The sequence below is a fragment of the Mangifera indica genome, chromosome 16 (assembly GCF_011075055.1).
Source record: "Mangifera indica cultivar Alphonso chromosome 16, CATAS_Mindica_2.1, whole genome shotgun sequence".
NCBI classification, from domain to species: Eukaryota; Viridiplantae; Streptophyta; class Magnoliopsida; order Sapindales; family Anacardiaceae; genus Mangifera; species Mangifera indica.
This window is the reverse complement of record NC_058152.1, coordinates 3,433,679-3,450,589: the sequence shown is the minus strand read 5'-3', so window position 1 is coordinate 3,450,589 and position 16,911 is coordinate 3,433,679. Positions and strand designations below refer to the sequence as shown.

Sequence of the window (16,911 nt, the reverse complement as noted above, 5' to 3'; positions counted from 1 at the left end):
TTAACTAGTCTGATTTAGACCCCAAACGATGTAGGATGCACACACAAACCTAACATCTCTCTCGTGTTTTTTCAATGTAAGAATTGTTTAAGAGTGTCATATGATCTTAGAGAAAATGAAAATATAGTAGGGGTGTTAATAAAAATTTAAAATTTTTAGAGATATTTGTAATATTTTAAAAAATAATGATATTTTTATTATATTATTATTTAAACTATATATTTTATAATATGATACAATATAATACATAATATATAATATAAAAAATTTAATTTTTGATATATGATATAACGTCTATACACTACACGAGGAGAAGATGAATATGATTGAATTATTTTACGATGTTGATTTATTTCAGATGCTCAGAATTTATTACAAATTAATTGGTTTCTTTAAACCAAAAAAATTGAGCACTCACAACAGAGGAAATAAATCCATCTAGCTTGAACATTTTGATAAATTATATTTTCCTGATTAACTATTAAACACACTACAGTCATGACGAATATTTCCATTGCTTCCTGTCTTGACACCAACTCGACCTAGGTTGGTCATAGCAGTGATAAAAGCCTCATTGAAGGCGTCGGAGTCTTTGGCCCAGGCTTTTACGGTGGGTTTTGACCGGGAGTCGGTGTAGAGCACCTGATCTGAGGTGAAAAGGCCCTTGTGTTGCTTAAGATTCTTGAAGTAGATATTATCAAAGGTGTTGGGTGTGACGGGGTCCATGTTGACGACGATTCGAGGGTCCACATCTTGCGGGCACATTTTCTGTAGCTCCTCCGCATATGTCTTGTTCATCGTCGGATCAACTGAATGTTCCTCGCTGTAATTGTATATCCTGGATGAAAACTTGGCGCAGTGAGCGAATCCGATAGTGTGTGCAGCTGCCCAGAAAACAAAAACATATCGCCGTGGTTAAATTTATCATTTAACGACTCATTTTGATTGTTGCACCTGCATGATGGTGTTCTGATAAGGGAAATGTACCAGAGAGAGCAATCACGTCTGATTGTTCAAGTCCATTAGCAGCAAACAAGGAATTGAGCTGAGTTAAGTTGAACGTTGGCTGCGGCAGCTTCCCATCTACACTCGAGTCAGTTGAACTTAGACCATCTAGTCTCCCTAACTCAACCGCATATGAAGGTCCACCAGCCTGCATCATCATCATCACAAAATTAATAACATCATAAGTTGAATTTGGAAGCATGGGGTGCATTTTTGCGTACCAATGAATATTTCAAAACTGGTACAAAACGTTTCAGGGTGTTTAAAAAATTTTGAAATGCGATTAAGAAAAAGAAATACTTTTCTTTTTTTTATTTTTTATTTGATTAAAAATCAATTTTATATTTTATTATCCTTCACAATTTTGTACTTTAACTCTAAGTTCGTTTCTTTTCTTCTTTTGCACTCGAAGCTTTTCTTATCTTCCGCTTACTAAAAATCATCTCTTCTCTATCTCCCACTTTTTCAATTGTCGGCAATCATTTGAAAAATTGACTTTATTAATTTAATATATATTATTTATTTAATTGTTGCTTGATAGATCAAATTAGTTAAATATATACTTTATTGTTACTAAAAAATTGTTATATTTTTTAAAGAAATTCGGGGTATTTATAAAAAAAAAAATCATGTATCTTTTCATATTTATATATTTTTCATAATTTTGTTTCTGTATTTTTCAAAATGTAAGTTGTAATATTTCTGTACTTTTATGTTTTCGTATTTTCGTTTCTGTGCTACATAGATGTTGAAGATAATATGTTTGACATATCCATACCAGGGCAACAACATCTCGAGTGGCCAGGGCGAGAATATCAGCACAGGAGACCTTGTTTTTGCAGCTGGAAACTTCATCAACTGCTTCTTTGGCTTTGACTACGGTGTCAAATCCATCTCCAGCTAGGGATAAATTATCGGGGTGATCCTTCTCAGCTTTATTGGTTGCAGTTGATTGAATTATAACTGAAGCATCACAACCCTGTAATCATTTACAGAATGAGAGTAAATCCACCAAATAATATGATTCAACGCAGTAGTTGCTAATAAATATTTGCTCTTATATTATATTATACCTCGACGAAGCAATCATGGAAGAAGAGACGGAGAGTCGCAGGACCAGCAACAGATGTTTGGTTGAATTTCTTCTCAACGGCTTTTCTAACTATGCTTTCTACATCAGGGCAGATATCAGCATAATAGTTATATTTGAGATCTGCGGATACGGTACTGGGATGCAGGAACAAGCTTAGAGAAAATGACAGAAGCAAAATAAAACTGAAATGGAAACGACCCATTTGAGGTTGAAGAAGGATAAGCAAAAATGGGGATACAAATTAAGGCTTAATTGTGTATGGAGGGTTGGGTACAAGAAATATATAAGGGAAGATTTAAGCAGTGGTGGTGTGCCAGTTGGGTGTTGGAAGTAATGGAGCAATATTTTTATCGTAGAAAAATGGTGAGCTTGAAAGAGATGTGGAAACATGGGGAAGAATAGATAGAAATCTCAAAAACGTGGTCCAAATAAAAACAAATGGAGAGAGAAGGGGATGCTAATTAAATGGGATTAGTAGGACATCCCATTTCATTCATTTTAAGATAAATTTCTGAATCCAAGACTAAACATGATTAATATATCATTATCAGTCAATGATTTATGATTTAAAGCTCTAAAATTTCCTCTCTTAACAAAAAATAAAATTATGTGGATATATTTTAAATATATAAATAAATATATATTTAATTTATATTATCATATAATTAAATAATTTTGAATTAAAAAAAAACTAATATCTAATCATATAATAAAATATATAAATATATATTTATTTATACATTTAAAACGTATACATATAATATTTATTATTTTTTTAATAACGAATAACCCCACCCAAATCAGACCTTCCTTTTAAGATCAAATCAATTATACCAAGTAAATCAAATTTTGATATATCATTAAAAAAAATTAACACTTATACTTTTTTATACATAAAATCTTACTTTTTGTCATTCAAAATAACTTGTGTGCTATTGTGTTGCTCTCTTCTCTCGGGTAGGACAATTGATGCAGAGTGAAAGAGATAAAAGGTTAACAAATGACTAGGTCTTTATAGAAATATAACTAATTTTATAAAGAAAATTTAACACAAGTGAAGAAAAAACTTCTAAAATTATATTAAACTTTAAATGAATTATAATGAATCACAATAAACTTAACGTTTAGTTTAAGTAATATTTTATTATCAAAATTAAAAAATTAGATTATTTAGAAGATTATTAGGTATAAATAATTATTATATTTGATAAATTTTGATAAGTATAAATAATTATTATGTTTGATTAGAGATAATAAAATAATACCAGTATATTATTTTACTTAAATACCCTTGAATATAATTATTTTAAAATATTTTTTATGTTACTTATTTTGTTAATTAAAAATGAGATTATTTTTTATTCTAAAAAATTAATAAATAAGAATATAATTATAATAAAATCAAGATTACTTTGATAATTTTTATTTACCCCTAACCAAACGTCCCCATAGAGTACAAGTCTAATTATAGAATAGGATTTCCTATATGAATTAAATTCCTCGTACCATTTCATCTCATCTCTTTTCTTGAAACTCATTTGTATTTTAGGTAATTTTCTTTTGTGAATAATCAGTTTGTTATAAATGAGTAGATATAAATAATTATTATGTTTTGTTAGATATAATAAAAAAATATTAAGATATTATTTTACTTAAATATCTTTGAGTATAATTGTTTTAAAAATATTTTTCACAATTACTTGCTATATTAATTAGAAATAAGGGTATTTTTATCCTAAAAAGTTAATAAATAAGAATAAAATTGTAATAAAATCATAATTATTTTAATAATAGTTTAATACCTAAGATGAGATAATAATTAAATTTCTTTTTATATTACTTGTCATATAGTGATAATAAAATATTACTAGAACCAAAATAATCTTTCTTTATCTTAAAATAAACCCCTCTAAAGTAAGTCCTTATAAAGGAGTTTAGGCTTATGGGCTTTATTATAAAATAAAAAAAAGTTATAAATTTCTTAAAAATTTATTTTCATTTCTCTTCAATTTTTTGAATTATTCAAGTTCTTTTATTTGTTTGTTGTATATTTGTCTCATTTATATCTTTCTCTCTTTTTGTTAATATATTTACATAAACAGTTCATGTAAGATATGTCAATTTATAGCATTTTATGTGATGTTATCATTTTTGTTGGACCTGTATAAATTAGAGGGGAAGTCATATTATTCGACTATTTAATTGGTACAATCACAACATATATTAAAAAAAATAGTGATATGTGCATAATTTTTATGTATAAATAATAATATATCATCATATAATTAGATAGTTAAAAATTAAAAATAAAATAATATTCAATCATATAATGATATGTTTTTATTTGTATATTAAATTATATACAAAAATTATGAATACTATGATAATTTAAAGCTTACGCATATAATATTATTGTATTAGAAAATGTTCCATCAAGTAGTTGATATAGCAAACCACAAGGAAAAAAAATTAATGAATGCATGGAACCCATTTAAGCTATTTTAAAGCTTTACATATAAAGATAAAAGATAAAGATATATTAACATAATATTAATATTTGTGAGATTTTCAAAATTGTAATGAATAATATGGTAATTTGAATTATCAAGGTACCATCAAATATTACAGCTAGAAGTGTTAGGCATGGGTTGACAGTTGACACACCACATGGAAATTATAAAAGTTGTGAAAATTATTGTCCAATCAACATCAATTAGAATCCCTGAGTAATATCTTATGTATATATTTTTAAATATATATTATGTATTATTATATAATTATGTATTTTTTTTATTAATTTAAAACATTTTTTACCCCCAAAGAGGTAATTTGAGTAAGAAAAGAGAAAATTATATATATAAAAGAATATAAGTTTAAGTTTTTTCTGATGATATTTTAAGATTAATAAAATTTTACGTATTCATTTTGAGTATATAAATGAATATATATTTGATATGTATTATCAAATAATTAAAAAATTTTGAATTAAGAATAAAATAATATCTAATCATATAATAATATATATATATATATATATATATATATATATATATATATATATATATATATATATATATATATATATATATATATATATATATAGTTTGATTGAAGTAGAGAAATGTGGTGATCATCAGAATATCAAAAATATAATATTATATGAAGATGTAATTGACAAAAATGAGCAAAAGAAAGGTTGTCTTTATCTAGTTATTCTATTACAATTGTGGAAGAGCAAAAATTATTATTAGGCATGCATAGTGGGATTGTCGAGAAAAACAATTTTCCTCTATTTGAAAGCAATTTTTAAAATGAATAAACCAACAGGTGTTTCTTTCTTAAAATAACTCAATTCATTTTTTTCATTTAAAACGTATAATATTCTTTACCCAAGTAATATTCACCAGAAATAAATGTTGAAAAGGGTATTTTGTTAATATATTCTCATATGAAAATGATTGTCTTTATCTCACGGTCAGTGAGGAAGACAAGAGAGACTAAGAGAAAGAGAGAAATTGGGAGGGAAAGAGAATACGATCGAAAATGATGATACAAAAAATCAAACTTTAAGAAAAAAAATGTAACTTTTTAAAACTATCAATATATGAAAATTATTAGTTTTTTAAACTAAGAGACTAAAATGAAATAAAATTTTAGTTTTTTAGATATTTTTTTAAATAACGGTTTTACCCTTAACTTTAACAAAGAATTTTAATTAAAAGATTTGAGTTTTTGAAATTTTACATATAAAAATTTAAGAATGGCCAAAGGACTATTTCTACCCAAAGTATGTTGTTTTCCCAAGTTTTCTTTTTTAACTTTGAAAATACCAAATATTTACCCATAAGCAGTTAAAATTAACAGAACTCTAACCCCTTAAAATTTTATCTCTTTTCACCCCCTAAACTTTAAAAACTTAAAGTTTCGCCCTAACTTTAAAAAACGACAGTTTCCTCCTAAGATTTAGTTTCAGATCTTCGACGCCATCTCCGATGCCATTGCTAGTGGCCTTTCTCTCCTCGAAGCTTTCTCTCCTTCTAACGGTCTCTCTCTACTCATTTGAACGCTCGATCGACATTGAAAGAAGCGTGAAAGACAAAGAGCTTCGTTAGGAAAGACGAAGCTCTTCGTCTTCCCAGACAAAGAAGAAGTTGTCATCTTTATCTAGGAAGACGATTGTCTTCCTAGAGGTTTTCTTCTGGGAAGATGAAGAGCTTTGCCTTCTCCAACAAAACTCTTCATCTTCCACACCTCTTTTGATATCGATCAGGTATCCAAATAAGTGGAGAAATATCGTCGAAGAGAGAGAAAGCTTTGGGAGCGAGAGGTCGCCAGCAATGGCGTCAGAGATGGCGTCGGAGATCTGGAAACTAAACTCTAGGGGGAAATTGTCATTTTTTAAAACTTAGGTTAGAGAAAACTTTTAGTTTTTAAAGTTTAGAGGAGAAAAAAGATTATATTTAAGTTTATTTTCAATATTATAAGTAAAAAAATGATTTTGCCCCTACTATCGTTAATTTTAACTAGTCATAAGTAAGTAATTAAGATTTTTAAAGTTAAAAAGAAAAAACTAGAGAAAACAACATACTTTGAGGAGAGGGTGGGGGTGGGGGGTTTTAATAAGTCCTTCGGCCTTTAAGAATGGATCAAACCTTGGGTGAGAATAAGTCTTCAGGCTTTTAAGTTGTTTTATCCAAATTAAATGTCACTTTGTGTCATATTATCACATTTCTTTTTTTATTATATGCACATCAATATAACAATGATACATTTCTTGAAGTAGAAACTCAAATTATTTGACATAAATAGCATAATCTCAAAAATAATTTCAAACTTATTATATAGTTTTTTTTTAATTTAATTTTTCATAAGGTCGAGACTTTATTTCAAATATAGTGATGGGCGAGAACACAATGGTATTTAATTTAATATAATATTAGAAGTATAATTGTTTTATTTAACTAGATATTTTAACATATCTAACTAGACATATCGACGGATCAGATCATATTAGATAGTATTATACTGACCTCGGCAGAGCCCATTGGACTGGTGTATCATACCGAATCAAGGCCAAACCAAAATATCATTATAATGGTAATCCATTAAGGAATGTAATTGGCATGTAAAGCTGCCTAAGCAGTGCCCGACCTACCAAGCGGTCAAGGGGGCACTGGCCTGCCTTTGAATTTCATATGTTATAATGTTTAACCCTTATGGGGGGGGGGGGGGGGGGGGGGGGGGGGGGTTGATTTGAGTAATGTTTGATTACTAAAATAGAAAAATTACCTTAAAAATAGATTACTTAGAAGATTACTGGGTATAAATGATTACTATGTTTGATAAAATTTGATAGGTATAAATAATTATTGTGTTTAGTTAAAGGTAATAAAAGATTACTAGTAAATTATTTTGCTTAAATGCCTTTAAATATAATTATTTTTAAATTTTTTTATATTATTTGTCATATTAATTAAAAATAAATTTATTTTTATCTCAAAAAAATTAATAAATAATAATTTTTCTATAATAAACTCAAGATTACCCTAGTAATCTTTAAATACCTAAGGTGAAGGTGGTAATCAGATTACCACTTATATTATCTGCCACGTCAGCATTGGTAATAGAAGATTACTGTAATCTTTTATTACTGATAAATTAAACAAGAGAATAAAAAATAAATTATCAAGGTAAACTTAAAAACTGTCAACCAAACGCACCCTTAAGAAAAAAAAAAAGTATTTCGGCTCCTCTACTTTGGTTAGAAATATATATTGGGCTCCTATTTTGTTAAAAATTATTTTATTGGGCCAATACCTTTGTTACAAACTTTTTTTTATTGGCCCTTTTCGTTGCACAAAATTAACAAGAAAACAAGGTCAATTTTTCGTATCAAGTATCGAATATGATATTATATCTTATAATATAATTTTTAAAAAAATTATAAAATACCAATAAAATAAAAAAAAGCTAATTGAGACAATTATCATTTTGAAAAAAAAAATCATAAATACATTTGAAAATTTTAAAATTTCTTATATACATCTCTTCTATATCACCATTTTTTTTTTTAAAAGTGTATCAATTCATATAGGTGATATATATTATATTGTATGATACGTATCATAACATATAATACGTCTATTGTATCATATTAATTTGATACACCTCATAATACATATTGTTTTTCATCTATATCATATCATAGGATACATATAACTATGCGTACGATACACGATACGTATTTTATAATACAATACAATATAAATATAAAATGATATGTATCAAATTATTACAACATAATAGACTAATTATACGATACGATACATATTGTTGATACGGATTAATACGCTTTTTAGAGAAAATAATAATGTAGTAATTTGTATATGATAAATTTTGAATTTTCAAAAATATTTATAATAATTTTCAAAATAATAAAATATCAATTATATATATTTTTTATTTTAGCTTTAAAAAATTGTATTATATGATATACAATATGTAAAATTAAGTTTTTAATATACGATATAATACATAATTTCATTACCAAAGTGTGGATGATATGTATACAATTCAAAGAAGATCACAACATAGATGTAAAGAAACCGCTTATCTTTATTACTATAGAATTGAGTTATTTTAAATTATGATTATCTTATTATTTTTAGAAATTAATTATCATTTCGATAAAGGGAATACAACACATAATTTCTTTTTTGTATATTAATTCTTGATCCTAGAAACTCATTTATTGTATTTGATAAAAATCTTTCACAAAATTTTATTCGTAGTTTTTTTTTTTTTTTTTGATAATTAGAAAATCCCACCCAAGTCTGTTGAACTCTTTGAGCTTTCTTTTGGGCCTTGTCTTAACAGCGAGCTTCATTCATTGAAATAAAGGTCTTCTCTTTTGCATAATTCCTGGGAAAAGGACGAAATTCGTCTTCAATAGATGCATTCAAAATTTTAATCAAACTGAATTTTTAACCAAAAAGTAAATAAAAAATAAGTTATTTTCAAAATTGGTTCGAATACCAATTTGAAAATATAAAAAAAATGATTTTTTATTCCATTATTAATTTATCTATTTTTAAATTCAATTAATCAAATCTAATCTAATCATTTTTAAAAAATTTGAATAAAAAATTAATAAAATATTAAACTTATTTTTTTAAAAAAATAGAAAATAATAAAAGGAATTATCTTTTAAAATTCGGTTCAATTAATTAGTTTTTTTAATTCTTTTTAAAATCAGTTAGTTTTTAAATTGGTTTGATTTTAATTTATAATTTTTAATAAAAAATTTAATTTAATTCAAAAAATTGTTACACTAGTTGAATACTGTCACAAGTTCGCTGTCCTAAGCATGGCTTTGTCTCAACCCGTGCCACCCTGCGCATGTACAAGCCCCTGTATAAGAATTGGGCAAGACACATGCAATGCTTTAATTTTGTGACAAATACCCTAATCTCCATTTATATAAGAATTGGGCAAGACACATGCGATTCTTTAATTTTGTGACGCAATCATGTCATGATGTCTATGGAAAAACACCAGTCATGGGGGTCACCTTGATTTTTCAAGTGGACCATTTGCATAATTTATGTTCTGCTTTGGGGAAAATATAAAAAAGAAGTTTATATTCTTTCCTCGACCAGAAAGGAGAAGTGAACAAGAAAAGTTAATTTTTTTTTTCTCTTTTCACGAACATTCAAAAAAGCTAAAAGGTTTCAAACAGCATCGAATTATATATTAATCAAAATTAATTTATATTATATGATATAGTGATATTACATAATTTGAATGTGTGTTTTGATATTTGTGTGGCGAATGTATAAATTAATTATGATAGTCGAATTATATATTGTATTATAATATTTTTGTGACATATTTTACTATATTATATTTCAGCAAATGTCACTTATCACTGTTTATAAATTTAAGTATGTTGATAATGTATAAGTGATATTCCTTTAGCTTAGTTAACCTATGCTTGTTTTATTTATTAAAAAAATGATTAATTAAATAAACCTCATTAAGGATATGTACGAATCCTAATGCATTGAATTTGACCATCAAAAATGAAAATTATATATCAATTTATCCCCTTGAAATGAGTTATATATCAATTTATCGCCCTTAAACGACACATCATATTGTCGTTGGGGTGCTTGTCCATTTCTTGGCAACAATTGTGCCACGTGTCTGCATTTATATTGTTAATAATACTTAGGGTCTTGAGTCCACACATTAGGTTATGATTAATAACGTTATTATTATAATACACATAAGAGTAAGAGTTTATTATAATTGGGTTCATGAATCTGGAAGGAACCTTTAATTAATTTGTTGACAGGTGGTCGTGATTCTTGGTCTTTTCAATTCCCTTTAAAAAAAATATTAATACATCACCTGCCCACGTCTTGCATGTAATTAATTTAGAGGGTCATTACTAACTTTACAGGTCAAGAATTTCTGAACTACCAAAATTTTCTATTGACAATTAAGCCAATATCAATAAGGGCATGCTTCCTATCTAATTCAAATTAATGTCCGTGGGACAATTAAATTTTTAAATCATTATAAATAGGGATAACAATTTTAATTTAAATTTAAAGTTTTTAACTTTAAAAGAAAAAATATTCCTCAATGTAAATAGGGAAAGAGACAAAGACGATGATGAAAAATATCTTTATAATCGGAGATAGGATCTGTATCCCCTATCTCTATCTTTTTATATTAATATCTTTATTTAAAATATTAATATATCTTTCTAATTTTAGATTATTTATATTTTTATATTTATTTATGTTTTTATTGTATACATTAAAATGATTAACATATATTATTTGTGATATTTAAAATAATAGATCTATTTTAATTTTAGTTAATTTTTTATTTAATATATTTATATTGTGTTTAAAGATTACGAGGAAGAGATTTTTTTCTGCGAGTAGAGGATGGGAGGAAAATTTTATCTATGAAAAGGGGAAAAAGAATCCTTGTTACCCCGTAAAGGAGATGAAAAATATAGTATTCAACTTTGTCGCTCCCATTGTTATCCCTAGTTATAAATATTTGAACCATTAATGGTAAGATAATGAGATTCAAGTATTGTATTTGTGACTGATATCTATTTTTCTTCCTAATCAAATATTTTGTACTAAAAAGGGCAATTGGATCTAGGGATAGCAATTTGACTCCGACTTTAGGGGCCTCGACCCTAACGGGAAGGGGATTCTCCAATAAAAACGGAGAAAGAGGTGGGGATGGAGACAAAAAAAATCTCCTTAATCGGGGACGGGGATACATATGTCTCTGCCCTGCCCCACCCCATCCCTTAAATCTAATATATTAATATAATAATTTCTAAACTATTAAATTCTAGAAATTTTTACATTATGATTTATTAAAACTATAACTTTAATTTTACTAATTTTTGAATGATCAATTATCAGTTTTTACTAATTTCTGAACTATTAATCTAATATATTAAAAAACCCTAGAATCTCATTATCATAAAATACAAATGCACCAAATTATTTCTATTTCAACTTCAAAACTTAGTTAGTCAATCCACCAGGTTTTACACAAAAAAAAAAATAAATTATAAACTTAATAAAATCAATTAAAGTGAATGAAAAGTGTTAAATTTAATGTTATTATAAAATTACCCTAAATCACATACATGAAGAGCTACTAATGAAAAGATTGATTATTGCATATTGTTAGATTTTATGAAAACTTTGTATTTGAACTAAAATAACAATGAATATTTTGTAGCTCTTGTAACAAGTGATATTTTGGGAGAATATGATTTATTTTATTTATTGAAATACATAAAGGAATTAAAATTTATATTTACGGGTATGGAGATGGGATTTTTCCCTGCGGGGATGGGGAGGAGATTTTCTTTCGCGGGGAGGGAACGGGGCGGGGACGGGGATTGATATCCCCTACGAGGACGGGGACGGGGATTGATATCCCCTCCCCGCCCCTCCCCATTGTCATCCCTAATTGGATCCACTTAATAAAAAATTATTGTGATAATTTATTTTTTATTATTAATATTACTTTGTTTTGATATGTTAGATAATAAAGATTTTGATAATTTTTTATTATTAATATTAATGTAGCGGATAATCTAATTATCACTTCTATATCAAATATTAAAAGATTATATGAATAATACGAAGAATTTTTATAATTATTATATCCAAAGATATTTAAATAAAATAAAATTTTAGTATTTTTTTATTATATCCAATCAAACACATTAATTATTTATAATAAAACCATGTGTACACACTTATATGTGTCATCATATGATTGAGTGATTTTAAATTAAAGATAAAATAATATCAAGTCATATGATGACACGTGTAAGCGTATATACATTTGTATACTCAAAGTGGATACGCATTGTATTGCTCAATTATTTATACTTATCAATTTGAATCTAGTAATAATTTGTATGTAGTAATCTTCTTAGGAATATATCTTTATGGTAATCTTTCATTTTTTTTTTAGGTCAAAAGACTATTTCTCATACAAGTTTTTACCCAATCTAAAAAACACACTTATGACAGTTTAAAAACCTAAACACTTACTCATCTATAAACTTTCGTTAAAATTGTTGTTAAATATAAGGGTAAAATAGTTATTTTAGTAATAATATTAAAAAATATATAATTTTATCGTATTTTCCCAAGTTTTAAAAATTAACATTTCACCCTAGACCTTAACTTTGAAAAGTGGCTTTTTTTCCTTCCAAATCCCTAAGTTTTTCTTCACCTCTCTAGCCACTGATGACTGTCAGTTTCCAATCTAAACCCGGTCACTAGACTTCACTCCAAACCTAGGGATGACGAAGCATCGTCCTTTGAAGTTGACGCTTGTCTTCCAAACGAAAGTTTTGGTTGGATTTTAGGAGAGGGCCACTATTTATAGGAGGAAGTGGTCAGATTTTGAGATATCAAACCCTACGTGAGAAAAATGAATTTTTTAAATTTTAATCCCGTAGAAAATTTATTAGTTTTTCAAATAAGGGACGATAATAAGATATAAATTTAATTATTTTAATATTATTAGTAAAATGATAATTTTACTTTTAATTTTAACAAAAAATTCTTAGGTATGCGACAATAGACTAAACTTTTAGTGGATTTCAACTATCACGAATATATATTATCTTTTCACTATAACTTCGTTGAGAAATAACCCTTCAGGATATTAAATACGGTAGAACTAAAAACATTACTGTAATGTAATATAAGAATTCACAGTATTACAGACTAAAACGTTGTTTCGAAATCCCACATCACGAGCAATGGAAGCATGCACGTTGTATTTTTTTAAATAATAGAAAGAAAGGCCGTACTCGTACGTATTATGATTCCTTTGTAAATTGAATACATTTCAATCCTCTGCCCATGTAAGGAAATGCTCCCTTTATCATCTACAAAGTGCATTTCTCTTCATATACTAATTGGAAATTGCATGCGCAAGGTCACAAATTTTCATGCTTCTTTGAGTTGCTCAAAGAAGGAATGCAAAATGAAATGGGCACAAACATGCATGCTATTTTATAGCTATAGCTCATGCGCTATGGTGGCAGAAATAAAAAAGTTTCCCCTATGCAATCTAGGTAACAAATGCAAACTAACCCAAATGGCAAGAATGTAACGTAAAATCTTGTAATCCTAATTCATAGAATAAACGTGTAGATTATCAAATACTAATTAAAATTTTAGGATTATAGAATGACTTAGAACGTTACATACAATCTAAATCTGTAGAGTTTCTAAAATTATCTATATTGGAGTGACTAGTCTTTCGTTCTTAAAATCTCATCTGAATAAAAATTTTAAATGAGTAACACTATATTATAAAGGTTTCGGAGAAAAAAATATAACCAAATATATTAAGTTATTAAAACTCCATCAAAAATCTAATAAATCTTAAAACTCATATTAATATTGTTTACGTACATTATAACTTTTGAATATATTGTATTTATTTTTATTAATCACTTAAATTTATCTATAAATTTTTATGATGTTATTAAATTATCTATTTTTATTTAAATAAAAAATTATAATCAATGTTAGTATACAGTAATAAATTTTGTACAAGAGAAACGTAGAATTTGAATTCGATAGTTCCTCTAATTCATTTGTTGGAGATCAGTTAGTTTTCTATTTCTTTTACAAAGCTGCGTGCATGGGACCAAACAACAGCAAGAACCGTGGCTCAGCCTTTTCAACACACCCCTTTGGACCCGGCAAGGCGTGCTTCAATGTCACTCTCTCTCTCTCTTTCTCCAGGTTTTGTTTGGGTTTTACTTTCTCGCAATTTGCACTTTGCATTATTTTAGATTCTCACAGCTGAGAAGAGGGAGATAGATAATAAACAAGATAATTTACAGAAGACCCCAACAAGCATGTGATCATCTTCCTCTTAGTTTTTCATCAAATTTACATAGAGATCATGCCGTTCCAGTCTGTGTACTATCTGTACAGCTCCAAGATGACAGTGAGTAAGAGCTTTTAACTGGTTTTTCCACCACAAAAAAGGGAACTGAGACGCCTATGATTCATAGCTCAGATATAAGTCATATACATATTTGAGTGTAACTTTATACAAGTACATTTTCATCAGTACCATGCACCCTATTTTAATCATCTGGGTCCACTTATATCCACCGTCTGATATATAATATATCATGATCGATCTCTTGCCCACCCCACTCACATGCTCATTTAACATCTACAATCATTATGTTGGCTCTTCTCTGAGGTAAGGAATCCAAACATCCAGAGATCCTGAGTGTAGTGTTTAGATTTTGGATTCATCGTACGGTGGAGATGTAATTGTCGGCGGGCCAGGAGATGCCACCTTAAGTTGATGAAATGTAGTATATAATTGAGACAAGTGTTAGAAGAGATAAAGAATTCTCGGGTGCATGTGATTCAGCCTGTTCTTTTGATGATTGTCTGGGGGGATTGAATTGTAATGTAAGGGCCTTGTGATCTTCAACAATTATATAAATTTAGATACACCAAAGTTTAGATATAATTTATTATTGTATTTAGTTTAATATTGTTTGCATTGCTGTACCTGTCTGAGGCATCTTCTTCACAAAAACTAGAGCCTATTGGCTCTAGCACTGGGATTTGTTTGGCATGCCTCAAACCCCAGATGCAACAACACTTTGGTTTCTGTGTGAAGGAGAGAATCTCATATTCTTCTTCTTATCACTCCTTGATTTAGTATAAATCTTTTGCAGTGATGGAGAATGTGAGAGCAAGGTGTTCTTTTATCAACCAGAGTTAGCCAGCTAGCTCTTTTGTTTGTTTATTTTGAAAGACTTCCTTTTTGCTTTGCTTTCTTTGCCATCTGCTGCACAACGAAACAAAGATTGAGATCTTCTTTCAGCTGCTGAAATTCTTACAGGTCAGAATATTCTTATCTATTCTTTATAGAATTTTCTGAAAAACTTCTGTGAGACGACTGTTTTTCATTTCTTCACGATGCATTTGCCCTTTCAAATCAACCTGCTGATTTGATCTGAAAAGGAAAGCACTTATTTGTTCTTCCCAGTTTCCCTTCTCCACAAGTAGTTACCAAGTTTGGTTTACTTTTCATTCTGCATTTTAGAGACTCTCTCTTTGTATGAGGTAGACGTATGAAGTTAGCACATACGTAGATTCTGTATAGCATTGAGTATTGGGAGATATTTTATTTTACATGTGATGCGAAATAAATATTGTGGCCCAAAATGACTGAATGGATGTAAAGCAAAGTGAAGTAACGGACAAATCATACGGAAGCCAGGGCAATCAAAGGAATTCATTAATGCTTTCATTATTTTACAGTTGGATATATAGGTGAAGCAATTGCAGAAGAAGTTTCTATTACAGGTAGAATTTAGCTTCAATGGAGAAGCTTCTGAATCCATATGATAAAGAATTCATGAGGATGGCCATGTTGAAGCATGAAGAAACTTTCAAGGAGCAGGTACTTAATTATTATTTAATTTCTCTTTTAGATTATTTTCTCAACTTCAAAGCTAGCTTTACACTTGATATAATTTCTTCAGGTACATGAACTCCATCGGCTCTATCAAATCCAGAAGATACTGATGAAAAATATTGAAAGCAGCAACACAAATGGACGGAATCAAGAACTATGGAGCTCAAAGAATGGTTTTACTTTCAACCAGCTGAGTAATCAACAACATAAGTCAAGTATGCAGCTCGACTTGGAGCAGCAACCTGCTGATGTTCATATTATTGCCGGCAACAGCATGCCGGAGATGATAGATGAAAGTGAGATTGAGCTAACACTGGGACCAACAACTTATGGTGCTCGGAGGAAGAAACCTGACTTTTCTTCTGATTCTGGACGAAGCTTTTCTTCTTCTTCCACGGGATCCAGCCATATAAGAGGTAATAGAGCTAGAGAATTATTAAGTGGGTGCGAACTGGGGCTTGACACACAGCAGCAGCCGGAAATTCTAAACCAGCCACCATGGCTATTCCAAGTTTTAAGCCTCAAGATGACTTGAAAAATCTTCCTTAGTGGATATGGAAATATCAATTTAGACTCCCTTCCTATCGACTGATATTGCTGTGATAATTGATGATGTAAGCGTGGCATTTTCTGCTTAGTTTTTAGTATAATGGCTGATGTAGTCTTCTGTAAAGTTTACTTGTTTTCCCTGGCTTGCAAAACCCATTATAATTACACATTGACCTTTGCTCTAATAGTTCATTATGATCTCTAATCAGTTCTCATAACCTTACATCACC

At 28.5% G+C, this 16,911-nt stretch overlaps 2 protein-coding genes across 3 annotated transcripts; one reads left to right on the top strand and one right to left on the bottom strand.

Moving 5' to 3' along the window:
• Nucleotides 1–324: 324 nt before the first annotated feature.
• Nucleotides 325–2,418, bottom strand: LOC123198833 (peroxidase 73-like). Its single transcript, XM_044613620.1, has 4 exons — nucleotides 2,079–2,418; nucleotides 1,784–1,984; nucleotides 988–1,153; nucleotides 325–884 (listed from the first exon to the last, which is right to left on the bottom strand). Exons 1-4 carry the CDS (start codon nucleotides 2,298–2,300, stop codon nucleotides 475–477), a joined length of 999 nt encoding a protein of 332 aa, XP_044469555.1. The 5' UTR covers nucleotides 2,301–2,418; the 3' UTR covers nucleotides 325–474.
• Nucleotides 2,419–14,724: 12,306 nt separating this feature from the next.
• LOC123198591 lies at nucleotides 14,725–16,868 on the top strand. Of its 2 annotated transcripts, XM_044613302.1 has the most exons (4): nucleotides 14,725–15,114; nucleotides 15,387–15,553; nucleotides 15,976–16,117; nucleotides 16,200–16,868. In XM_044613302.1, exons 3-4 carry the CDS (start codon nucleotides 16,037–16,039, stop codon nucleotides 16,665–16,667), a joined length of 549 nt encoding a protein of 182 aa, XP_044469237.1. In that variant the 5' UTR covers nucleotides 14,725–15,114; nucleotides 15,387–15,553; nucleotides 15,976–16,036; the 3' UTR covers nucleotides 16,668–16,868. The 2 variants fall into 2 exon arrangements, with proteins under 2 accessions (XP_044469237.1, XP_044469236.1); XM_044613301.1 differs by lacking the exon at nucleotides 14,725–15,114 and having other exon boundaries at nucleotides 15,147–15,553.
• Nucleotides 16,869–16,911: the final 43 nt, after the last annotated feature.